We start from the raw sequence: 26,135 nt of genomic DNA, 5'->3' as shown, positions 1-26,135 counted from the left end.
AATACAATTACTATTCTATATATATTGAGTATATATATTTTAAATATAAATATATTTACTTTCTATTTTGTGTTAACATTACAGAAATTATAACTTATAAAATTATTGTTTATAATATATATTTTTGTATATATAAACTTATAAAATATATAACTAAAAAAAATTGTAAGATTAGAATAATTTGGAATATAGTTATTTTTTTAATTTCATGGATAAACCCATATGGTTAATTAAACTTGTAATATTTAAGTTGTTAGAATATTTATTTTTAATTATTTAAGTGAAAATTGGAGATATTTGTTTTTAATTATTTAAATTAAAATTTTATTATTTATGTGCTTTTATAAATTTAATTATTGAAAAATTATATCAAATATAGATAGAAATATTATTGTATATAAATACAAGTACAGATTTATGTTCGGATAATTGAACATCCATGAAGAGTATTTTAATAATTTTTTAACATAATTTGATTTTTAAATGGGTTTGGGTAATTATCAAATAGTGAGTAGGTATTAGAGTTCGGGTTAGGATAGTAAATTTAAAACATATTTGGGTAATTATAGTATTTAAAAATTAGTGGATATGTTAGCCGTTGACATGCCTATTTCTTAAACGTTTGAACACAGTGTTTAACTGGGGATAGCACAGTTGGGAGAGCGTCAGACTGAAGATCTGAAGGTGGCGTCTTCGATCCAGTCTCACCGCAGTTTTCAGCTAGCTATATTTCTAGCCCCGCCCAATGTTATGGACTTCTAAAAAGTCCAAAAGTAGAGGCGGACAAAAAATGTAGGCCCACAACCCTTTGGCCTAAGAGAAACATCGGTAAGGACAGAAACAGCTTTCATGAATCGTCATCACATAACCGAATTGTTTCATAATGCGAATATTAAAAAGAATAGTGAGATGCGAAGTTCAATTTTAATTACTTGTAAAGCATTCAGGCCTCTTTTTTTATAAAAATTTTTCTTTTTTAAAATAATAATAAAAACATTACATCTAAGAATTAGAGGTCCCTTGGCAGATTCCCATACCTTCCAACCATTGAAAAATTAAGTGTGATAGCCTATTAACATTTCCTTTATTCAAACAAACTGTAAAGATCCATAGCAACAAGGCAAATTTGGAGTAGCTAGGCTATTAGGGGAAGATGCACGTTCGTTGTGTAAGCAACAAGTCGTTTGTTTTCTTCTTTGTCATTGGCAGTACAAAGGTGAAATAAACCATGAGCTCCGGTGATCTCATATATATGGTTTGCCGATCAAAAAGTAAATAAAATTTCTAAACTACCTTTTTTGCGTAAATTTTCAAGTGGCAAGTAACTTTCTGTCTTCTACACCACCAAAAAAGAGAAATAAAAAAAAAAAAAGGCTTAGTCCTTACTCCCCACTGAATTAAATACGGAGATATTGTCCATCTATGTTTCCAAAGGCAGGAAAGGCACTCAAACTCCTTGAAATGCTAAATGTGAATCAGGTTATTCTCCCCACGGAATCTTGGAAGAGAGGGAACAAGATAATAGGCCATTGCACTAGAGTTCCAAATGGCTTTGCTTATTGTTTTATCTATTCTATTCAAGTTGAAACCTTAATGCACATGACGCAGCAACACAAACAAACCTAGGATAGTAGGTCCTCCTATTTTACAAAGTGTGTTATTTCTTCCTTGGGAGAATGAACACATGCTACTTCTAATTTACATTTTTTCCCTTTTTGAATGTACCGACTTATGTCATTTCTTCTTATTAATCCGCGCTATCTTCTGACACATTTTTCTTCTTTTGGTATAAGGAATGGGGAGAGGAGATTTAGTAAACTTTGAATTTCAATTAGTTTAATGAAGGATAACAGTCGTTCAATTTAAACTTGAATCCATGGAACTTACATAAAAGATTTTAGGTTAACTTCATGAGATTCTCCATGAAACAAGAAGCTCTAAAGATTATTTGGAACATTCCATGCCCTGGTAGCTATTTGATCTACAGACTTAAAAGCAAATTTTAAAGATTTCCGTACATATGCATAACAAGAAACTTGTTTAGGCCTTATAACAAATGGTAAGTCACGCTTGAATATGACGTCTGTCTCGTGTTTAATTTGCCATATCCATGAAAACTTTATCTTCTTTGAGCTGATCATGCTATAAACCCAACATAAATATAAAAAATGAACCTATAGATTCTTCCAAAGTGGAGCCAGAGAAACCACTCATTCTATTATTTTCGAATAGGGTTCTTTTCAAAAATACTTCTTATAAATAAGGTGTTTTTGAAAATATCCTTCTTTATAATTTTAATTATTTTTAGCTAAAAGAAATTAATTTTAGACAAAATTATCTTTAATGAAACTAACCCATATGTTTAAGTCCGTGCCTTAAACCGACTCATATCCTTTGAGGTTTCCTCGTTAAACCATTCGTCTCTAAAGTATTCCTTACCAAAAAGAAAAAACCTTTAAGCATTTTGAGTATTTAGAGTAGTTTTTGATACACGAAAAAAAAAACCTTTAAACGTTTTGAGCATTTTAAGTATTTTGGAGTAATTTTTTATACATAAAGAAAAACCTATGAACATTTTGAGCATTCTTCGCCAAGTAGGCATATTCGCTAATTATATTGTTAAATGGAATATGGTGTGTTATTGAAAGTTGTTGATTTTGTTAAATAAAATTTAGTAGTTTTGGTGATTTTTAAGTATTACGTAATTAGTTTTTGGGCATTGTATAATTAGTTTTTAAGTATTATATGACTAGTTTTTAAACATTGCATAATTAATTTTTAGGTATTGTGTGACTGGTTGATATGGCACACATGACTGGTTGATAGACACTGTGTGACTAATTAGTAAAGTATTGCGTGACTAATTTTTAGGCATTGTGTGACTTAGTCATTGCCTAAAAATCAGTTACGCAATACTTACAACCTAGTCACAATGCTTGAAAACCAAAGATAGAATGATTAAGTCACGTAATACTTAAAAATTAGTCTCATAATACCTAAAAACTAATGACACAATGTTTAAAAATCAGTAATGTAATACTTAATAACTAATTAATTTGCTTACCCATAGCCAGGTTTAAGTTGTCAAAGTCATACAGTATTTTAATTTACAGATATTTTTAATCAATTTCAACACTTTAACTCTGAAGTTTTATGAATATAAACCAATAAATCCAAAACCTAAAACATATGCCTTGATATCATTTTTGCTCTTTAGGATAGCGAGAAAGAGTTAGATGGTGAGATAGACAATATTTGGTAAGAGAGAGAAATCGAGATTTAATTTTAAAATTTTTATTTGAATGCCATGATAGAGAAAACCAAAGCTATTTTAATTTGTTTGAAATTATTTAAAGAAATTGTTGTCAAGTCATACTAAAAAATAACTATAAATAGTTAAAATTATAATAAATGATAGTTTTGAATTGGACTTACAAGGAAGATTATCTTTCATAATTTTCCCTTTTGAATATCCCATGGAAGACCTTAGTCAGTAGTCTCGAAGCATTTTGAACTTCTAATGATGTAGCATATAAATCAAAATGAGATAACCTTTTGTTATCAGGAAAAATTAATGTATGCCATATGATTGATCTTGGTGTATGGGTTTTTTCTTGAAGAGAAAAAACCCTAGTTGAACGTACTAAGTCTGATGCTATGTTGGTTATCACACCATACTCAATTAGCATAGAATAGATTACTATTGTTTGAAGCTCTAGAAGGAAGGTAAAGCAACTGCGGTTACAGCCATCCATATTCAGATTTGGCAAAGACACTGAGAAGGAAATTAACTTTTATTATTCACACAATTTACAAGATCTCTGTATGAAATCCAGTCTTCCCCATCTTATGTCCACCACAAATAAGCTTAAACCAATCCCTACTCTTTTTTCGTTTTTTTTTCCTCTCTCGCTACATATTATAACCTAATTCATAATCTTGAAACATTCCACTGGATTGAAGCACAGAAGTTGAATCCCAAGAGTTGGAAGAAGCTGATTTTGCATCAAAGTCATTGGACCACCAAATCAGGCTGTCCTTTGCACCATTCATCTCCTTGAAGCAATCGAATTCAGTCATTTGGTCTTCCTGTGGTGCATAACCAGCTGTTTTGTTATTCAGAAACTCATCCAGTTCAGCCTGGAAGTTTGAAACTGGTTGAACAGCCGCATTTGAGTGTGCTGTTCCATGGTGATGGCCATCTGCCTTTGGCACGGTGGCTGAGTTCATCAAATTGTTCCCGGTACCAAACGGATCCGAGCCATCGGATGGAGTTATCCCATCCAAAGAGTTATCCAATTCCAGTCCCTTGGTATGGCTGCTTTTTGGATAATCTTGCTGATGTGCCACAGAAGCTTTAGCAGGTTGGTCATAGAAATCAGCAGTTCGTTCATTTTCAGGTTGAGGGTTTGGCAGGAGAGGTTGCATAAGAAGGTTTGGGCTTCCATTTGAGGACTGGATGCTTTGGATCATCTTTTCTTCCAAGGGATGAATCTTAGGCCATAGAGCAGGGTTGTTGTAGAAGGAGAAAGGATTCTGAAGACTTTGAAGCTGCATGTGGAGCTGCAGTCGTTCCAAGGCTGAGTTGCTCAAACCCTGTGAGAATTGACTATCATCTGCAGTATTGGCCTCGTTGGGATCCTGATTCGAGGACGACAACCTATTGATGTTAGATTGTTTGCGCCTCCCAAGTAGTTTCTTCTTCAGTTTGGTATTCCAGTAGTTTTTTATATCATTATCTGTTCTTCCAGGCAGTTGGGCTGCAATTATGGACCACCTAAAAAGTAGATCCAATTCTGTTCAATATCACCCTCAACAAGAAAAGATGGAAAAGGAATAACAAAAGGAGAATTGTAGAAACCCTAGCTAGGAAGAAAGCACAAGGTGCAGGTTTTTGAATAGATGTTTTTGAAGGTATCGGGGACAAAGAATAAAAAGACAAGCCACCCAAGCACAAAAGTGGGAGAGGAAAAAAGGATGTGTACCTGCTTCCAATACTTATATAGAGGCTGCAGATGATGTTGTCTTCTTCTTCAGAGAATCCTCCATGCTTAATGTTTGGTCTCAAATAATTCAGCCATCTAAGCCTGCAACTCTTTCCACATCTCTTGAGGCCTGTGATTATTACCCAACAAATAAAAAAGGTCAAGCTAATGAATCTTTAGGAACATGCAAATAAATTCCCGAATAGAAACAAGAAAAGAAAAATTATCTAGGGAAGGTACCAATTTTCTGAGGAAGTGCAATCCAATTGCCTCCAGTGCCATACTTCTCGATATAAGCCTTGAGCTTAGCATCTTCTTCAGGTGACCACGGTCCTTTCTTCACGTTGGCTTTGTCACAGCAAGGAGCTCGACCCATCTCGTCCGAGAAAAGTGTTCTTCTTTTCCTCTCTTGAAGCAAAAGAATAGCAAGGGAAAGCTGCTTAGGTGTTTGGGGAAAATGGGGAAAGGAAACAGCAACATTTATAGGTAAGAATTAGCGGGTGACGTGAGGCTTTTTCAAGGACAAAAAGTCTTACACCTTACCCCCTCTCTCCCCCTCATTATTCAACCCATTTTCTCTTCTCTCTAGGGTTTGAGCAAGGTCTTATTCTCTCTCTCTCTTCCTTTTTGGATTAGTTTGCTCATCTATTCTGTAATTAAACTATTCGTACAAGTAGACAATGCATATCACAAATTTTCTTCTTCTTTAACAATTTAAATTGCACTGCTTTTTCCTCAGCTTCATTAGTTTATTATATGGACCCAATATGCTGCAGGTGCTTGGCGGAATAAAAGCCTTCTCTCTTTCAGTTTGTCTTCTATGTCGTTGAATTGTTCCATTATTAATCTATGCTGAATTAGACTATGCTTAGAGGACTATTGTATACGGGAAATTAATTAATGCACATCATTGGCTGCTATATGAAAACTACATCAACAGACAGAGAGAGAGCTACTGGAATTGAGCCCAAGTATCATGAATGATTTGATCATTGATTTGTACAGGGAACTTTCTTGGAATGACAGCCAACTGTTAAGATCTGTGGTCAAATGGTATATTATTTTGAGAGAAAGGTACGTAGGTTAGTTGGAAAAGTAACAATCCATGACGACAGTAATTAAACCAGTGTCGGGCAAATTCAGAATTTGAGACTCGCAACCATTTTTCTAAGATCATATTCTCAAAACAATAACTTTTCTTTTCTTCTTGCACCAGGTAAAGCAAAACAAGTTTCATTGTTCCACAAAAAGAAACTTCATTTTCATACATATTCTGCCATCCACTTGATTTTACTTGCAAGTACAAGATACATCTTCTTTTGACAAACATGTACAGTATTTTATTTTTTCATATTATTTTTTAGCACCTAATAAAGTTGATAACATATGCTTAATTACAACTCGATTTAGACTTGCTAAGAGGTGTAGCCAACTCATATTGCTATAATACCTTTTCGGGCAACCTCAAGTCAAAGAAAAAATCTTGATACGGTGAAAATACTGCTTTGAATTAGCTGGCTAGCCTTGCCACCCTGGTGGAATGGCCGCTTAGATTTAGAACCACATAGTGAGTTCCTTTTGCTTTTTCTTTTTTTAATAAAGTTATATGTATAAGTAGTGATTATAATTATAAATAAAATATTATATCACATATAATAAAAATCATTATACATACAAATCAATCAACAACTAATATATATATATATATATATATATATATAACCAAAGAAATTCAATACAAAGTTGAACCAAGTGATTATTATTTTAAATCATGCTTTTTTGGACACCACGCAGTGAGCTTAGTTCCCATTTGAAACTGTGTTTGAGACCTCAAACACCATTTAAACCACAAATTCCAATGGTAAATATACATGTTTGGGTCAATTGCACTTGGGAAACATTAAAGCTGTTGCCAATCTAGCTAGAAACTGCTTTTCTGACTACAATCAAGTCCAAAATATGACCAAGCGACCCCAAAGCATGTCGTCATTCTTCATTCTATTATTGTTCTCTAAGTGTCAATCATGGTAGACAGTGGACACATGATAGTCATAGAAAACAACTTAGCTACCATTGAAATCTAATCTAAGTACGCAGACATATAGAAGAAAAATGCCTATAAGAGCAACCAAGTCCATCAAAGCCATATGCATCATCCTTGCAGGTGATGACTAATTATAAAGAGTGCCATGTGAAACTTTATAAACATATTTTCCCCTTACATTTATGCACTTTATAAACTTTATAAGCATCTCGCGCTTCTTGTTTTTGTATTTTGAGGCTTTTGTTTATTTTTTTTTATTCAAACAAAGTCCATTGTATTAATTAAATGGTTATAAAAAGTCTCAGAAAGGATTTTGTCGATGTTAATTGTCTAAATATCAGGGTATATATCTTGCTTCTCTACTTTTATGGAGTAAGCAATCAAATGCACACAAGGTTGCAAGGGTTTCACTTTTTTTTTTTAAATGATGTACTTATTAGATTACTTAAATTTACAATTTATTTTAGGCCAATAGAAAAAATAAATTAACAATTATAGTATCATATATTTTATTTTTGCATTTTTTTCACCTCTAGTAGCTATTATATAAGTATTACCTAATTAATTAATAGTATCTAAATAAATCTTTAAGAGAAATTATTATTAAAATATTATACTGAAGCGTTGTAACGCATGCATTACAATAAAAAATATTGCTAAAGTATACAATAAAAAATATAAAATATATAATAAGCTCTTCTAAAATGGATTTTAATAAGACAAATTGTATTTAAAACAAAAGAAAAATGTTAAGGTCAAATTTATTGTATCATCTCACAGTAAAACTTAAATTAGTCAGAATATCACCAGTACCTGACGCCTGTTGATATTGTTGCAATAATAATTTTATCAAGGCCTAACTATTACAACTACAAGTTGGCTAGCTAGGGTTGCTGTCTACTTCATTAAAAAAATAGGCGAAGGCAATACTTTAAAAAAAGTAGGGAAGAAAAAGCCAAAGGGAAGAGAATTGAGTATTCAAACTTTTGGAAGTAGCACCACTCATTGACCTTGGTTTCCTTACTATAATATTTTCCTGGGGATTTTATTAAGCTAGGAGAAGAAAGAAGGAAAGGATGTCCAGAACCTCAACTACATAGAAATAACAAGAGGAAAACTATCAAAATTCAAAAGCAACTCGCACCCTTAAAATACTAACATCTTAATGAATCTGGACTCAGATCTTTTAGAGATGGAAAAAAAACATGTTTCTGCTTGTCTTTTCCCTTAACTCTAGAATCTATGCATTGACATACACTTGCATTGCATCATCAATAAGACCAAAGCTCAAGGCTCTTGAGTGAGAGCTGGTAAAGATGTGGGGGAAGGGGGGGGTTCCTTTGAGAAGAAGATAAGCTTGGATGATTACTGGCTGCATACAATAATAATATGGATTAATGATTGATGCTAAGTGCAAACATAATTGGTAGCTTTAGTGAAGATTTCTATATGTATATCAGTTAGACCAGGGCACTTAACTTTGATTTTACATAATAACATACTTACAAAATGTTGGTTGACTTTTGTTTGTTGGATACTAATTTCTTCTTGGTTGGCTCTGTTACCTATACTGTTGATTCAAGTTCATGGATAAGTTACTTGCATTTTGGGAACAAAATGGGAATTGGGTAGTTTGAGATTTCAATAAAACTTGATTAAATAGTTTCGAGGTGGATTGGTTAATGCAAATAGCAGATGCATTCATCTTAGATTTTGGATGCATTTTCTTATCACCTTCAGCCACAGTAATTAAATACAAAAGGTCGATAGGACCAGTAATTGATATATTTATATATACTAAAACGAAGAAATGCTTGCTGGATTTACTAGTCGGTAAAAAAAAAAAATGTATCAACATTTGTAGCCCAGACAAATAAGTCTATACTTTAAACACGAAGCAATTAAACAGGGTTTAGAGTCAGGAAATTGAGACTTGCAAATGCTTCTTTTTTTTTTTTTGGTTAATTACGAAGCCAAAGTATTATATTAAAGTATCTCAAATAATCCAAAAATTGAACTGGTAAACGCTAGCCAAAATACAAAAGATTGCAGCAGCAAAACTTGAACCTCTGGGAATTGGGCGTTGAAGATGTAATTTTAACCTATAAAATCTGTTGGTAGTTGAAAATGATCAAGCATTGAATCTTTCTATCATATTGAAAGGGTCTAGTATTTCAAAAAGAAAAGTGTTTGCATATTTTAATAAAAAGTGTTCCTTCTTCCAAAATGAACTGAAGTTCGAATGCTTTTTCTTAAGTAATAAACTCAAAATTATTCCTCATTCCTGTAAATATCTAAAGTTTCTTCCCAATCCCTATGAAAAGCAATGTCAGATGGTTAATGGATATTTTTTAGGCCTCCATGTTCTAGGGATTGGGTCATCCATTTTGCTTTTTGACCCCTACTTTGAGGATCTAAACTATCCCTGTAGCACCTATGGATATGCATTTAACACAGTGTACGTACACAAACTAAGCCAAAATGGCCAAGTCCAGCGTTAATACATGTTTCGTTAGCTACATTACTGCTGCAACTTTTACTTCCTATAACATTCAAATTAATTTAGCTTAACAATTGATTCTCCTCCTTAAGAGGGATAGGGTCGATGGTTTCAGTCCTCTTATATTTCTCGGATTTCTCCTATGTATATCTCCAAAAATAAAAATTAAAAATCCACTTCTATCAGATTTCTTGTTTCATTTTGGTGCTTGCTCATGAAGGTTCCTTTTGCATTTTTTTCATGAAGTTGCAAATACAAGTTAATTCAATCTTTTCTTTTTTTGCACAAACCATTACTTTCATGAATAGGAAAAACTTATGCAGCATCACAATCCAGAACAATGAATTGGAAAAGAAAACACCTAATATAAACACTTCTTTGTCCAGATATGAATAAATTATAATAACTTCATTACACATAAGGCCACAAAAATCATGATAGAATCAAAACATGCCACGTATAACCACTTAAATCCATGAAGCATTCTGCTTCTTAAATCCAAAACAACTATGCATACCGGTCCTGAACAAGTATATGTCTACGCTCAAGGGTGGAATTAGAGCATTTTCAAAGGAGTTAAACAGGAAGAGATATTAAACAGTTCAAGAGACTTTCATATATAATTCTATTATTACTCATTTAAAAAATTAAATAAAATTCAAAAGATATTGAACATACAAAAAAATGTACATTAATAGTAATGATGGTGTCATTTATATATATGACTGAATGAAATTATAAAAAGAATCTCTTTCACTCGTTGTGTATAAGAATGGAAGAGAAAACAATTTTTCAAACACAAATAAATTATCTCTTTACTTTGTGTGTTTTAACTCTCTTCTTATTTTCTATTTGTCATGAAATGCAACACATGAGCTTGACTCAATAAAGTAATTCGAATAGCAAAAATTTCTACATAATTAGATTCTTATTCACCTTAAGGACCAAAGAACAAACCTAGTACATTTACCATTACAATCTTTAAGCACTCCCCACACCTTGACAACACTTGGTTTCTCCCTAACTAATCCATCAACATTAAATTTTATTTCACCCTCATTTGGCGGAATCCAAAACTTGGGTCTCATCTTATCATGAAAAATCACCTCACTTTTCCCCCATTTCTTATTGTTAAACACCATATCATTTCTTGCAAGCCACAAAGACCACAATGTAGCACCCATCACAATCATCCATCTCTTTTTCAATGTGCTATTGGAGAAAAGATTTTCACATATCTCTGTTAAAGACCGTATAGAGCCAAGACCCACCCATTGAAAGTTTCACCAACTGAAAATCAAGCTCCATATTTCCCATGAAAATTTACATGCTAGAAGGATACGCACACATTCTTCCTCTACTTGTTTACACCACAAGCAAGAGACATTATCCTGTTCAAAATAAATTCCCCTAATCTTGAGAAAGTTCTTTGTAGGAATACTATTCAACATCACCAACAAAAGAAAGAACTAAACTTTGGGGGAAATTGTAATTTTCCAGATAGATGAATATCAAACTATAATTTTTCCCTTGGGCTTGATCCCCTAAAGGACACATTGCTTCCTTCACCAAAAATTTTCCTTTCTTATCAAGCTTCCAAATTAACATATCATCTTTCTTGTCATTAGCAACCACTCCTTGCAATATTTCCAATAATTCTTGTAGGCTCTCCTTCTCCCATTCAAAAAAAGTTCTCCTAAAATCTAACTGCCACTCACTATTAACATTCCAAAACTTTCGTACCTTTACAAATTTATTCTTCACAGTTGCAAACAAACTTGAAAACAAATCCTCTAAGGGAAAGTTATAAAGATCTATTTATTAGACTAAAAAGAGATTCTACGTCCATCCTTTATAATCCAACAACTCTCATTTCCTATCACTTTATCAATCCTTTCCCTTTCTTGCAAACAAATGACATTTCTCCACACATTAGACATTTTCCCTATCTGATTATCTAATGGTAACCAACACAGAATTCCTTCTTTATATTACTCACAGATCAACTTCTTCCAAAAGGCATTCGGGTCATTTTCATATTTCCACCACCATTTACAAAGCAAAGCAATATTCCTCTACACCAAATTTGAAAGCCCTAATAAACGAACCATTCTTCTAAATTGAGCACACTACCTTTTATTTAACTTTGGCAAGCTTTTTATTATTCTCACTTCCACCCTAAAGAAAAGCTCTCCTTAATTTCTCTATTGTGATATTACACCTTTAAGTGCTTGAAAAATAGAAAAGTAGTATATAGATAGAGAATTCAATACCGAACTAATAAGAATATTCTACCTTCAAAAGCTTGATATATCTTTTGCCATCCTGTCAATTGTTCTTTGAACTTTCTCACTATCGGTTCCCAAGTTTTAGCACTCCTCCTATAAGGAGTCCTAAATATTTTAAAGGTAAAGAACTCACCTTATAACCTAGGATTTCTGTTATTTCTTTTATCGTATCATCAATTATAATCAAGTGCTATATTTTATATAAAAAATTGATTAAATTATAAATCAAATAGGAAAACCAATTAACATATATTTGGATAATTCTAACTTAGTCCAAACCCACATATCATAAGATTCGGACCCAATATTTCAAGGTTTCATGCCTCTTTTTGCCATTAAAACATAACTTCATTGACAATATGCATATATTTTTGGGTCACTTTTGAAGATGTCTTTAATCAAAGTGAATTGAATGCCAAAATTTTTGCATCTTTTCACAAAAATTGATGTGATCTAAATCCCTAAACTGAGGTGATTCAACATTGAACCTCTCGATGTAGTTCTTTAAAGATTCCCTTTCTTGTTTCTTCATTAACATGAGGCTAATGGAGATTTTCTTTTAATGTATGTAGCTTACAAAGTGATATACCAATTCTTTAAAACTACTTATAAACCTTGGTTTAAATAAGGAATATCAAGATCTAGCAACCTACTTTAGAGTTGCTAGGAAAGTCTTGCACATGATGGCATCATTCACCTTTTGGATAAACATGTTAGTTCATAACATTTCCAAGTGATTAATCGAATTTGACATGCCATCATAAGTCTTTGTGGTTAGAAGTTTAAAACCTTCTAGAGGTAAGATTTTGTCTATCGCTTTGGTAAAAGGGAGTTGTTCAATATTTATAACTCGAAGAAATGAGAATTGTTTGAAATTACTTTCTTTTCCATTACTTCCATTTTTCTTTTGACATCTTCTAACCTCTTGTCCATCTAATCAACTTCTCTATTCTTTTCCAACTTATCCTTTAAATCCAATATGTGTTACAATTACAATTTCTCATATTAGGACTATTCAAATTTTTCTTATACAAGTTTTGGTTTTTAGGTGCTAGTGAGAATGCATTAACTTTGTGAACTAATGGGTTGTTGAGAGCCTACTTCAATGGTAATAGTTTTCAACTGGTTGCATCTTGTTGGAATGAGACCTGTAGCAAATTGGTTTGGTTAAAACTTAAATCCAATCATGCAATCATATTATTCATACTAAATGATTAGAAGTTTTCTTTCATCAATAAAACTATGCTTATAAATCTGTTGGATGCAGTCCATAAGACTAACATATCTTGTAAGAGAATTGTAAAGTATTACAATTATAAGATTCCTATGCATCAAAATATAATCTCTAAACTATTTCTAGATGTATCATTAAGATTGGACATCAATGATGCTTAAAAACTAGTATATTTTATGTTTCTTACTTCAAAAATAAGTAATCGATCTCATAGATTAAAGTATAGGGATACTTGGAACTAGAATTTAAGTGCTTGTTCTAGAAACAAGTTCACTAAATATGATTTGACATGAAGATTCCATTTGGCACTTCACTATAGTGTCAATGAAATATATGTTCATGTGAGAGTTATGCAAGTGATCCTCAAACTTAAAACACCAATTTGTCTTATACAAAGGTTACAATAGTTTGATTTCATCCTTATGAGTCCTACCACGGATGCTTAAACAATATGCTTTTAGGTATAGAATGAGACATATGAAGGCAAATAAGTGGTTAAGATAGAATTCATCACTTCCAGTGATTAAGAATATGTATATCAATTGTTCATGCCTTAAGTTCGCCTCTGTGAAGACTCTGGCCAGAGCATAATGGATTTTAGGAAATGAGTTTCTTATAATCCATGATATCTAATCAATGCCATAACTAACATGGAAGGTTTAGGAGTTGACACTGCACCATGCTTCTAAGCTTTCTAAGGTACATGTTGAAAGGATTGAATGGCATTAAGAAACTGATCACTGAAAGGTTGAGTCAAACCATTTTGGCTCTTTTAACATTTAGGTAGCTAGATCTCGTTCCTAGTCAATAATCATAAAGTGATTTACATGATCAATGATAAATTCAAAGTAGTTTAAATTTATCTAATTCTAAATTTAATTCATGGATTACATTTTAAGGTCATTGCCAACATGTTGGAAGCTTAATGGGTCACACACAAAAAGTGAATATTGAGATTAAATTGAGAAAGGTGATTAAGTTAGACCAAATCAAAACTAAAAGTTATGAACTTCTTTTAAACTTAATTAAAAGATTTAATTAAGTACAAGGACCAATTAACAATTAGGTAAAAAGAGTCATTAAGGTTAGAATTGGTCCAAGATATAAATACCTTGCTTAAGCTACTCGTAAGAAGTAACCTAGCTACCACTCTTTACTAGTGTGTAGTGTTGTCGCTTTTTGTAATTGTCTCTAATGCTATTCAACTAGGGTGAAAGGAAGGGAAAAGTGTTCAGTACACATCCTAGCTAAAATGTTGAAGGCTTGGCAATCCCACTCTCTTGTAGGAATTTCTCCATTCACAGTGTGGACTTTCGTCAGAAGCTGTATAAGAATATCTTGGACAACTTTGGTTTACTACGACTGAGCTTGGTGTGAGGTCTCCCAAAGGGGCTATTTGGTAGAGTTTGAACAAGGAATCAAACTTTCCTTTGTCCCCAAGGTAATGACTAGATCACATATGTGTTTTATTATATAGCACATCATCCAAAAACCATGCAAGTGATCTTGGGTGGAAAGGCCAATTTTGATTGTTTATTTTCGCTGCATTTGTATTTTGTTTTTATTTTCATTTTGTATTATGATGCATGGCTTGCTGGCTCTTTCCCGTCACATTTTTGGATTTCCACATCTTATTCACACTCTCTTCCTCGTTCACATCGTTTTGTAAAAGCCACCTAAATTTGCATAAGTTTGGTAATGATAGTTTTGATTTACATAAATTTGGTGAAGGGCATTTTGATTCACATCAATTTGGTGAATAATAACAAATTTTGTACTTGTGTCAAGTTTCTCACCTCTTCTTGAAGTTTTGTAATGTCTTCCATCATCGTTAGATCTTGACCATTTTGGATATTAGGAGTGCTCAAATTCATTTGTTTAGGATGACATCCACGTTGGCACCTTGGTCATGGTACTCTTGTGTTGTCTGTGAGTGCTCTTTTGTAAAAAGGAATCCTTGAGGTCAACTTTCAATGAAAATATCAAATGTTAAGTACTAAACCCGAAATCGAGTCAGTAATTGTTTAAGGAGAGTAATAAGGGTGGAGAGAGAAGTAATGTAACTTAGAGAAAGAGTCCTATTTACAATGGGGTTTATATTTGATGCATTGTCAATATATAAATTCTATACACTTAAGTAGTGAACTTAATGTTATCACCTTATTAATAAATAAATTTAAAGTTGAGAACACTGAAAAGTAAATACTCATAATTTTGAAAAAATTATTATAAAAAATTTTAAACTTTTACTTTTACACATTTATGAAGTGACATATATACGAAATTAAGTAATAATATAGAGTTATTATTGAATAATATTGCATCAAATATAAATCCATTATCCATTCATAATGAACACTTTTACCTATTAATATTGGTGTGAATATATAGGTGTGATGCTTCAATGGTAAGCATAATACCACAAGGATGGTAAAGATAGTGCCACGTGTCTTAATGTGAAAGATATTTAAATCCATGTCTAACGCAATTGAAGGGGTTAAACTTGAAAGTAATACTATTGCTTTGTCTCGGTGTTTGAAAAACGGACACCAATAGGCTGAATGTTAGGCGTGATGTTAAGGACAATAACTAAGTTGAAAGAAACTAACTATTATCATATTATATGATGATCATGTTACTTTATTGATTTCTAGAATCATCTTTTCTACTACCAAAGATGAAGATAAGATTGAATTTCCCAAGGATAAAATTTCCGGAAAGAGGAAAGAAAGTTCGTTAATATCATCGTCAGCCAAGTTGACAATGATGCATGCAATTCGTAGATAATTCTTGTTTGGAATAAGACAGTAATGACTTGCTCATCTCTTAACAATATGTATTAGCGACTTGTTCAAGTTAATCAATGAAGCTGTCATTATATTTCATGCACCTTTTTTGTAAAATAAAGGGGAAACGACGCAACAAACGGACGCAGCTGCTGATCTCCAATGGGTCTCCAATCTTTAACCCCTGCCCCAAGTTACCAACAATTGTCAACCCTTGTAGCTTTCTTTATTCTTGTTTTGGGGTACAAACCGATTCGTTTTGAGCATCCAAGGAATTGACACGACCTGACCTCTTCGAGAAATTACGTCTAGTTTGGAATTCGGTTGTTTTTCCTTGCAAAAATTCATCCAATGGAGTCAATGGAAGACTGATTTCTAGAGATAATTAGTCTTACCTTTTTATGATGTGGAGCATTGCGACTGAGCTCTTTCCTTTCCTTTGCTTTTTGATTAATTTCTTGTACGGTTACAGCAGTGGGTTACTAACCTTAAGAGCATGCATGCTTAATTTCTATGGAAAATTGCCCCCAGATTGCATCACACTTGTTTAAGTAGTCATGGAACCATAATTTCGCGTACTAGAAATTGAGACTCTTTCTGACCTTTGGACAAAGAAAAAAGAACAAACAGAGTGGTTGGCCCGGATAAATCTTTTGAAAATCAACAGGTAAGAAAAAGAGGGGGATTTCCGAGAATTCGAATGTAACAAACCAGAATCCGCCGAGTGGTGTTCCTCTGCAATTTCATATTCACATTCCAGAGTAATATCCGTAACCCTCAAGTACGTTGCAGGGAATATAAATGCAACAAGTCAATGGCACATGGAAATTTTGACTTGTAAACAAAAAGTCTTCCCCCGCGTGTTAGGTGCATGAGAATAAGATAGCAACACAGGATTTGTAGAGGGCCAAAGGGGTTGGGGATGATGGTGTCACACTGTTTGACCCTCTGGAGTTTAGCTTGGCTTGCAGAGTTGGTGATGCCATGCTTCCTACTTCACCTCATTTCTTTAATCATTTGCGAAAGCTTTAAAAACCCTTCTAACCTATCATATCAATGCCTCATTTCGTAAAATAAGAACCTCAAGAGAAAGAACTAAAGTCAATCAAATGTTTGAATATTCACTCTTGATTGTGCTTCTATAACCTAGGTCAGTGAAAGTGGGACATGCAGGGTACAGACATCAACCAAACAGGATTTGCTCTTGATATTGTGCTCTTTTTTTTTTCTTTTTTTTTTTTTTGGCGGGGTATCTTCTATGCTGTTACAAATTAATAATGTAGACGTCTTGATATAAGATAGTATTATTTGTCACCCTGTAATGGAGGTTATTTCATGTATGTCGTAGGTGACTTTTGACTTTAGCAGGTAAAGCATATAGGCCCTTTTTCCAAGCATAGAACCTACTGTCAAGTAGTAGTATGTCTTACCGTCTTTCGTTCTTCAATATTTGGTGGGCCAACAGTAACCTAACTTGGAAGTAAGAAGTGTCACTCACCAATCAAGTAACGTGTTAGACAAACAATCCTCTGATCTTTCTAAGCATTCGCTGCCTGAATACCCTCTTCTCTTCTACGAACAAGCACCAAGTTATAACCAGAGATACATTTGCCATCACAGTTATACAATGCAGAGTTGTAGACTGAATCTCTGCTGTTTTTAAATGAATTCCACAAAGCTGCAAACAATAGTTCAATGTTTCATTAATTTTTACAGTGCAAATTCATATGGAACACTATTTTTGAGTTCTCAAATAAGTTAAATACTAACGGAGACTTAAAACCCTTAACATCTGAGCAAGGGCTGTACTGAAGCATTCGAGCTTCACACAGCCAGAATCAGTATTTGAATGGGACCTGCCTGGAAAAGTAACCATATACATCTGAGAACCAATTACACCATACAAATATGAACTCTTGGTTTAAAAATAATAATAATAATAAGGGCAAAACGATTAATAACAAATTCGGTTCCTAGTGTATCTGGCATTCGCAAGAGATATGCATTATTAATGACCATAAACTATACAGATCTTCAAAAAACAGAGTCCCACCTCCAACTGACAGATGCATTCACCCGTAGTAACACCATCTTGATCGCATTCAAAATAGCAAGTGTCCTGAGTGGGGAAGTTGAAACCTGTTAATGATCACGAGAAACCATTTTGTGCAAGATTTAAGGTTAGATTGTAGTAAGTGAAACTCACATCCCAAATGTACGTTCATGGCTCTCCTTTGTGCATTTTGTAATCTCCCTGAGTATAATCAGCCCAAAGTGTATATATTTGCACTCTTGAAATAACTCGTGGCAGTACAATGAGAAGTACCATGGCATAGTGTAATTATTAGCCTAACCAGTGGATGAACTTAAACTGCAGTAACTGGGTTTCTTATTTTAGCTTTTCCCAGTATGATGGTGCGAAAGTGAAATTCCTTGCTTCAAGATTAGATTTATTTTACATTTATAGCAGCAGCCATGTTCCTAAGCTTCTGAGATATTTCTGAAAATGAAGGCCTCTCTGCTGGATCAGAGGCCCAACTCTTTTCCATCAAAGCCTTCCATTCAGGATCACACCATGATGGTATTTTTGGACGTAATGTGTTGTTTACAATCCCCCCTGCATGATAAAAGAAGAAAATGTTGGAAGAGATCAAGTCAAATTTCATTAACAGGCCAAGTTCGCATCTAAAAATATTATCTGAATGTGATTTCCAAAAACATGCATACTAAAGAAATAGGTTGCTTAAATGGAAAAAAGATCCCTCCAACTTTATTAAAGAGAGTTAGAAGTCCAGACTCATTCATCTGACTATTGATTTCCCTTTCATTTCAAATAACCACCAACTTAGTAGTTATTTTCAGAAACATTCACAACTAGAGATCCATTCATAGGTCAATACTAAATTCTTCTTATCAAGGAACTGCATCAAACGCAGACCTACAAACAAAAGAAAACAAAAATAACAGTAGTCACTTTTTTCTCCTCTTATAGAAAGTAATTGCTGATTGATCAGTACGACAGATCCTCAAATGAACAGTAAAAGACTGATATTGAAGCTAAAATTTCTTGGCATCTTTAATTCAATGGAAATGAAAACACTCCTACTTAAGAACAATTTTCATTGTTTAACCTCTTAGAGCATATGTGCATAATACATCAGAAAATTTGCCAGATTTACAGAATAGTGTTAACATTGCAAACCATGCCTGAACAACTAAATTGTTAAAATTTAAAACTTTGTCCCTAACAAAGACATGACAATTCCGATAAGGGCCATTGCTTTTACAAATCAATATTGGAGGATCACCCTTAAGGCATTTTTAGGGTTTCATTTATGTTTAGGGTAATCAATGGGACTTCCCCTATTTGTTAGAAGGATGGCTATGGTTGCATTAGAAATGCTTATTAACACATTGTTTCAAAAAGTTTCCCATAAATAGACATTCAAAGCGGTCTCTTCCCCTCTAGTTTCTCCCACTTTCTCTCTGCCTTCCGCTTTCTATTATTTTTCCCCTCTCTTCTCTCCTTACCCTCTTTCTCCTGTACTGTATTAAAAGGGAATCGAAAAACAGCACCTAAAGATTAAAAATAAGTTCAACATGATAATAAACCAAAAGTTTCAAGGTCCAAAAGCAGCAAATCAGGGATAGCATTGATTATACAAGAATATACTAAAGCAATTACTATTGAAGAACAGAACAAGGTAGCTTTGACCTTAAGCCTAAAGGCAAAGACAGCAAGAAAAACTCAGAATCAACAAGGGATTCAGATGCCCTCATAAGGAATCTCCTCTTCCCATACTTTGCATAGCTACCCCCACACCCCAAAGACCCTTCCCCTTTTCTTTCTCTGCATGCATGTGAAGTGTGCAAATATGGATGTTATCCACGCATAGAACTCAAGAAATGAACGTCACATAAAATATCAAAGTAACCAAAAACTTAGATAATCTGAAATAACAGAACATTAAAGCTGCACAGCGTACAAGGTGACATTGGCATATCCTCACAGAAACTGATGCTTTACTAAGAGATCAACTTCTGAATGTTTCAAGAAATTGCACAAATTCCCCTTCCCTCAAACATAAACTAAAATGATGCCTACATGGCAATCTATATCCAATCTATATTAGTATCCAATCCAAAGTTATATGCCTCCAAGAAGGCAGAATATATATCTAATCAGGCCAGATATGCCAACATGTAAAGAAGAATAATTTTGTTATCTCTGATATGAGACAAATATGTCATATATATGCCACCAGTATGTCGATTATAGTTTTTCAGATACAAGATAACATAAACATCTCTCCAAAATGTTTTTCTTTATTTTTCCTCCCCTTTTCACAGCTATCAAACAAAAAGTTGATAAACAAAATTAAACTGTAAACACGAGAGAAATCCAAAGAAAACCTAGTTAACAATTACGCAAGAAATAATCATTGCCATAGTGCTTGGCCATGGTTAGGAGTGTCAGGCATATACCCACATCCAACAAAGGAATGTTCGACTTTGCGTAAGAGTTTCCTCACAGCCAACTGCATAAGTTGATGGACATGTCCAATATGTGTACTGGACTATGTGTCACAATAAAGTGAAGAGTTGAAGTAACATAGATTGTGCAGAATGTACAGAAGACTGTAGCAAATCACTCACAACAACAAGATACTAAGATTTATGGCACTTACCAATTATAGAAGCACAATGCATATCTGCATAAGGTTCTTCACCAGTCAATAACTCCCACATAACAATCCCAAAAGAGTAGACATCAATCTGAAGCACAGAAATGGGTGAAACATTAATATATTTGTCAAATAATATGTCCTAAAAAGCAAAGGAAACAAACACTCATGTTGAAAACAGCCGTGTCTGTTCACAGATTTTCTGTAGTCTATATATAATATACCTTTTCAGTTACCATGTTACTTTTACCACTCAAAAGCTCAGGTGCCATCCAGGGTAGAGTTCCACGAACACCTCCTGACACTAATGTATGTTGTCTGACCTTTGACAAGCCCAAATCGCCAATCTAAAAGGGTATGCATGCACTGTATGAGTTCCAACTCCATTGACCATCAGAAGAAAACTAACACTACTGTGCTTGAAAGAAAATTTATAATATATATGTAACATTTGAAGACCAAGGTGAGAAGAGCCTATGCTGAAGAAATTATCTCAGGCTGAAACTTTTACCAAAATTCCACTGTTAAAGAAATCACAGGAAGCTGACAATAACATCCAGAATTTTCAAGAAACTTTGGGAAGAACATATAAGTTTTGCAGAACAAAAGAAATAAATAAACAAGAACAAATATTCTATACAACCAAACCTAACCCAACTTAAAGTTTGGGTTCCAGAAACAATTTATAAGACAGAATACCTTGCACACCGGACGCTGTGGATCTCTCATATTTACCAACAGATTTTCACATTTCAAATCAAAATGTACAATGTTCTTTCCATGCAAATACTCCATTCCAAATGCAGCATCCATTGCTATGATGAGTCTCTTACGACGATCAATAGTCCTGCTCAATAACAGTATTATATCACACATATTACTTAAAGAATATATTACATTCTGACTTGTTTACTACTATAAACAAAAAAAGGTGTATTCTTGGGCAAACAACAACAATGTTTAGAACAAATTGCAATAAAGATGCTCAAAAGGCAACCTGACCACATAGCTACCAACATGGTTACCTGTCCTTCTTCTGTAAAAACTGCTTCAAGGATCCATTAACCATGAATTCTGTAACAGTAGCTAAGGATCCATCAGGGCCATCACGTACTATACCATAGAAAGAAACAACGTTTGGATGATGTAATGAACTCAATATTAAAGCTTCTTTCCAGAAATCCGCAATCTATGGCAGCAAAAAGAAAGAGATTCTATTGATCAATTTGATGAAAAGAATAAAAATATGATATAAATAAGATCATTTCAGCAAATGTTACAAATAATTCATCATAAAAGCTCTTGAAAATAGAATCCTTAAAGAGGAACTTAATAAAAACCAACAATTGAACTATGTCCCACAAATATCCTTGCTTTAACTGCCACCACGCACAGGTATTAACTTCAAAGGGATAAAACCTGAAGACAAGGTGTGAAAGAAAAACACAAAGATATACTAATTATTACCAAACGTTCTCTTTCAGAAGGCCTTCCCGCAAAGCAGCTGGCTTTAATTCTCTTGATTGCTACATCAGAACCTTTCCATTTGCCATGATAAACAGCCCCATATGTTCCAGAGCCTAATTCTCGGATCTCCTCTAGATCATCATTTTTTATTGTCTGCAAGTACAATGCAAGTACCAGCAGAACCAAAATGGTGACAAAACATGTGTAAAAAAAGTAAAAAAAATTTAATGGTCAAGAAGAAATAATAATGAGAAAAAAAATAAAGTTAATTACAAGGGTAAAAAGAAAAAAACAATTACCTGTAAGCCTCTTGCAATAGCTTCTGCTTCAGCCTTTGTTGGCTCAATTTTGGAAGAGGCTATGTTGTCATTATCAGAATCCAATTCCAACTCGCCTTGGGCATTCTAGAGTGCAAACAGATATTAGAAGGAGAAAAATATAACATTACAAGATGTTCTTCAATAAAGAAAATCTTCTTCAATCTCACCACCGATTCAGATTCATGTGCAGCCGCTTCCTTTTCAACTGCATCATGCGTCACGGAGTCACCATCTTCAGCTTTTGCTTTAACTTCTTCAACCTCTTCTAAAGCTGCTCTTTTAACCGAAGCAACAAACTCTGGTATGAAACTCAGACGGTTTACAGATAGCTTTGAATTTTCAGCAGCACTAGGATCTTTTCCACCAGCTTTTGACTGGTCACCACACTTTTCAGCAAGTTTTAAGCAATTTGAAATGCTAGCATCAAGGAATGGTGTTTTAGATTCATTTTCAGTAATTTTGTTTTGCTCTGGACAGCACATACTGGGAACATTAGACTTTTCAATCTTTGCAGCATAATTTGCTTCTTTATCTGCTATTGGAACAATTTTCTCCTCAATCCTCAATGCTCCAATGGCATTAGAATCATCTCGTGACGTTGGATTGTTACCAGAAACAGATTTATCAAGAATTAAAGTTGAAGATTGATCTGACAACTGCAAAGGTTCTGTAGAAGTGGCCAAGTTGAGCATATCTTGTGGGGATTGAACTGGTTCTATAGTGACAGAGTGTCGAGTTTCCTGACCATGAGGACCAGCGTTCATCTTGAGAGGATGAGCATAAGCATTGTCTGAAACAGCAGTCCCATCAAAACCCAGCATCTTTGGTGACGACTCAACCCAAGGATTTTGATTATCTGTTCCTAGACAAAGCCTTGCAGTAGCTTCCACCGGACCCTTCACAAATGCTGAGTTAACTGTACCATTTACTTGCTGGGGCAAGACAGATGCTTCATAAGCAGGAGCACCATGAATTGGGTTCTGAACATTTCTCCTTAAAGACTGTGTGTGTACATGTCCATGTGGCGCTGGGTAAACATTATCTCCTCCATATGGGTAAGGATAATTCCCATATCGAACCCCACGTTCTTCAGGAGGAATGTGCAGGTGGGATGAAGCAGCCACAGCTTGATCATGAAAGACTTCATTCCCCAATTCAGGTCCAGCTCTGTGATGAACATAATTTGAGGGCAGATGAAGGCCATCAGCTAAACTAGCATGCCCAAGAGGTAAACTCATGCCAGGACCATCTACAACATAGTGGTCATTCAATCTTCCAGCTCCAGGTACATGATTTCTTGCTTCCTCAACACGAGGGTTCAGTTGGTGCTGCAGAACCCATCCTCTTTCATGACTGTTTGTTTCACCATAAGCAGAACGGGGATCACTTTGATCTTTGGAATAAAACCCATGATGCAATTTTCCATCTGCATTCAGCAAGAAAGCCTCCCGATTTGGGGGGCATTCAGCACATGGATTATTAACCTGGGGAACTCCATTTCCCATGTTGGGATGCTCCAAATGTGGTGGTTGATTTCTGCTGAATGTAGCCCTGCAGTGCTCGCAGATGTGGTTCCCTTCATAAACACCATGACCATGAAGTATGTTACCAGGAAAACCACCAGCTTTATCACCAGAAATAGCTCCAGGTGGCATCCATACTACATTATCCGAAAATTGTGGCTGGTGTTCGTATTGGGGATGATGATTTAATTGCTGCCTCACATATTCTTCAGGCATTCTATCCAAGGATTTGTCTGGTAACTCTGGAAATGGTACACGGTAGCGAGCAGAAGATGGTGAAGGTGGAAACTCTGATAGCATTCTTGGATCATGGTGTCCATGGTGCCTAGGAGAATAATAAGCAGGACTCCATGGACCTTCCATTTCATTGTACCTCTGAGGTACTGGCTGCTGGAGTTGCCCAGACCCCACGTGAGGAATGGTAAGATGATGTAAGTTATATGGCGGCATCGACATCTCACCACTCCTCTGACTATGAAGGCCACCATCAATACTCATACTATTAAAAAATTGTTCTGCTGCTAAGTGAATATCATCGGCTACTGGAATCATCACAGGAGAGTCACACTTCCTAAAATCAGAACCCTCATTTAAACTATTCAAAGCATCGACATACCTCCTCTCAGTCTCCCTCTCATCCCCGTCAACAAAGTGTGATGAACCATCTTGGTCAGGATGCGAAAACAAAAAAATCCTAAGCCTAGTGAACCCATCGCCTGAATCCAACTTCTCATACTCTTCCATCATGTTAATAACATCATCATCGTTCACAACAGACACTAAAGCATCAAGATCCTCATCAGGCTGCTGATACTTTAACACCGCTGCTCCATCATAAAGCTCCCTCATCTTAGTCATCAACTCCTCATAACTAATATCTCTTGGCACGCTCACAATCCGCGTTTCTCCCCCAACATACCTCAATTTCCCATCTTGGGGTCGAGGCAAAATGCTACCTAAGAAGCTACACAAGAATTTTACACGTGGAGTTTCGTCATTGGAACTAGGGGTGGAGGCTGGAGCAGATGCTGGGGTTGATGAAGGTGAATCCATCAAATACACAGCTTGATTATTATGCAGCTGTTGGTGATCAACTATTTCTTTATTACACATGGGAAGGTTTCAACTCACACCATGTAATTCAAAAGTGTCCATAATTCTAACCAAAATGGAAACCAATATACAAGCTCACTAATTTTAACACCAGAAACGGATTGATTCTCCATCCGGTAACTCAAGAAGAGTACCAGAAATCATCAAATCTCCCAAATTTTCAGACACCCAGAAAGCCAAGGGAAAAGAACCTAAATTGAATCCAACTAAGCAAACAAAAAAGCTACCACTCAGCTAAATTCATGAACAACAGCTGAAACAAAACCCAGCAAAGCGTCCAAATTTAGCAGTTCCCGGATTCAATAAAAGAAACCTAAATCAGCTTTAGTCAGAAATAAATTAAATCCAAAGCTAAAAAAGGGGAAAAAAAAAGTACCTGAAAAATGGGGCTCGTAAAAAAAAAAAAGATTGAAACTTTATTTCTGGTTTCTCTCTCTGCTTGATTGGGTGAGGCTAGCTTTCGATCAAAGGACGAATAATGATAATATGGGGTTGATCTAAAGAGAGAGAGATTGGGGAAACAAGAGATTGGTGATGGCGATGGTGATGGTGATGGTGATGGTGAAGGTGAAGGTGATGGTGGAAAAGGAGGAAGAGGAGCGCCATAGGCAAAGGGGGAAAAATGGGGGAATTTTGGAATGATGCCAAGGCTGTACGCCAGGTAGTGTCCCACGTGGCACTACCATCTCTCACCCTTTCTTTCTCCCTCTTCCCTTCCCCTATTTATTATCTCCTCCCTCAAGCCTTGCGCGTGTGCTCTCTTGCCACCCATTTTTTCTCTTCTCCTTAAACTCTTTTTATTATTTTTGTGTGTGAATACTTAGAATCCTTAATACCCTTTGGTTTTTTTTTTTTTTTGCTTTCCATGTTTGATTTAAAACCACTCATATTGAGATATTATCATTACTTGGATGTTTTTCTATTGATGTCTACTTTATCTAACTTTTTATAATCACATTTTGTTTAAAACGATATCATAACTCATTGCATAGCTTAATTCACAAATTCTTTTTTTTATTTATTTATTTTTGTGACAAAAAATTAGGCCATGTTGCAACTCCACCTCCTTGTTCCCTACTTAATATTAAGTTTCATGATGCTAACATAGTGGGGGGCTTGGCTAAAGTGATAAACATAGAATGCAAAATTTTTTATTTTTTGAATAAATTTAAAAATAAATGGATTATTTT

The 26,135-nt window shown here is 34.6% G+C and overlaps 2 protein-coding genes across 9 annotated transcripts; both read right to left on the bottom strand.

Moving 5' to 3' along the window:
- Positions 1–3,787: 3,787 nt before the first annotated feature.
- Positions 3,788–14,865, bottom strand: MYB36 (myb domain protein 36). The gene is made up of 4 exons (XM_021421091.2): positions 14,848–14,865; positions 5,226–5,421; positions 4,986–5,115; positions 3,788–4,777 (listed from the first exon to the last, which is right to left on the bottom strand). Exons 2-4 carry the CDS (start codon positions 5,359–5,361, stop codon positions 3,913–3,915), a joined length of 1,131 nt encoding a protein of 376 aa, XP_021276766.1. The 5' UTR covers positions 5,362–5,421; positions 14,848–14,865; the 3' UTR covers positions 3,788–3,912.
- Positions 14,866–16,473: 1,608 nt separating this feature from the next.
- Positions 16,474–25,713, bottom strand: LOC110411716 (kinase superfamily with octicosapeptide/Phox/Bem1p domain-containing protein). Of its 8 annotated transcripts, none has more exons than XM_021421998.2 (10): positions 22,477–25,711; positions 22,289–22,393; positions 21,990–22,142; positions 21,548–21,711; positions 21,222–21,369; positions 20,747–20,869; positions 20,526–20,613; positions 18,044–18,454; positions 17,891–17,956; positions 16,474–17,515 (listed from the first exon to the last, which is right to left on the bottom strand). In XM_021421998.2, exons 1-8 carry the CDS (start codon positions 24,943–24,945, stop codon positions 18,288–18,290), a joined length of 3,417 nt encoding a protein of 1,138 aa, XP_021277673.1. In that variant the 5' UTR covers positions 24,946–25,711; the 3' UTR covers positions 16,474–17,515; positions 17,891–17,956; positions 18,044–18,287. The 8 variants fall into 8 exon arrangements, with proteins under 8 accessions (XP_021277673.1, XP_021277672.1, XP_021277671.1 ...); XM_021421997.2 differs by lacking the exon at positions 16,474–17,515 and having other exon boundaries at positions 17,754–17,956; positions 22,477–25,198; positions 25,322–25,711; XM_021421996.2 differs by lacking the exon at positions 16,474–17,515 and having other exon boundaries at positions 17,754–17,956.
- Positions 25,714–26,135: the final 422 nt, after the last annotated feature.

This window comes from Theobroma umbraticum, unplaced genomic scaffold (assembly GCF_002168275.2).
Source record: "Theobroma umbraticum cultivar Fairchild unplaced genomic scaffold, ASM216827v3 scaffold_56.0, whole genome shotgun sequence".
In the NCBI taxonomy this organism is placed as follows: Eukaryota; Viridiplantae; Streptophyta; class Magnoliopsida; order Malvales; family Malvaceae; genus Theobroma; species Theobroma umbraticum.
This window is presented reverse-complemented; position numbering and strand designations above follow the sequence as displayed.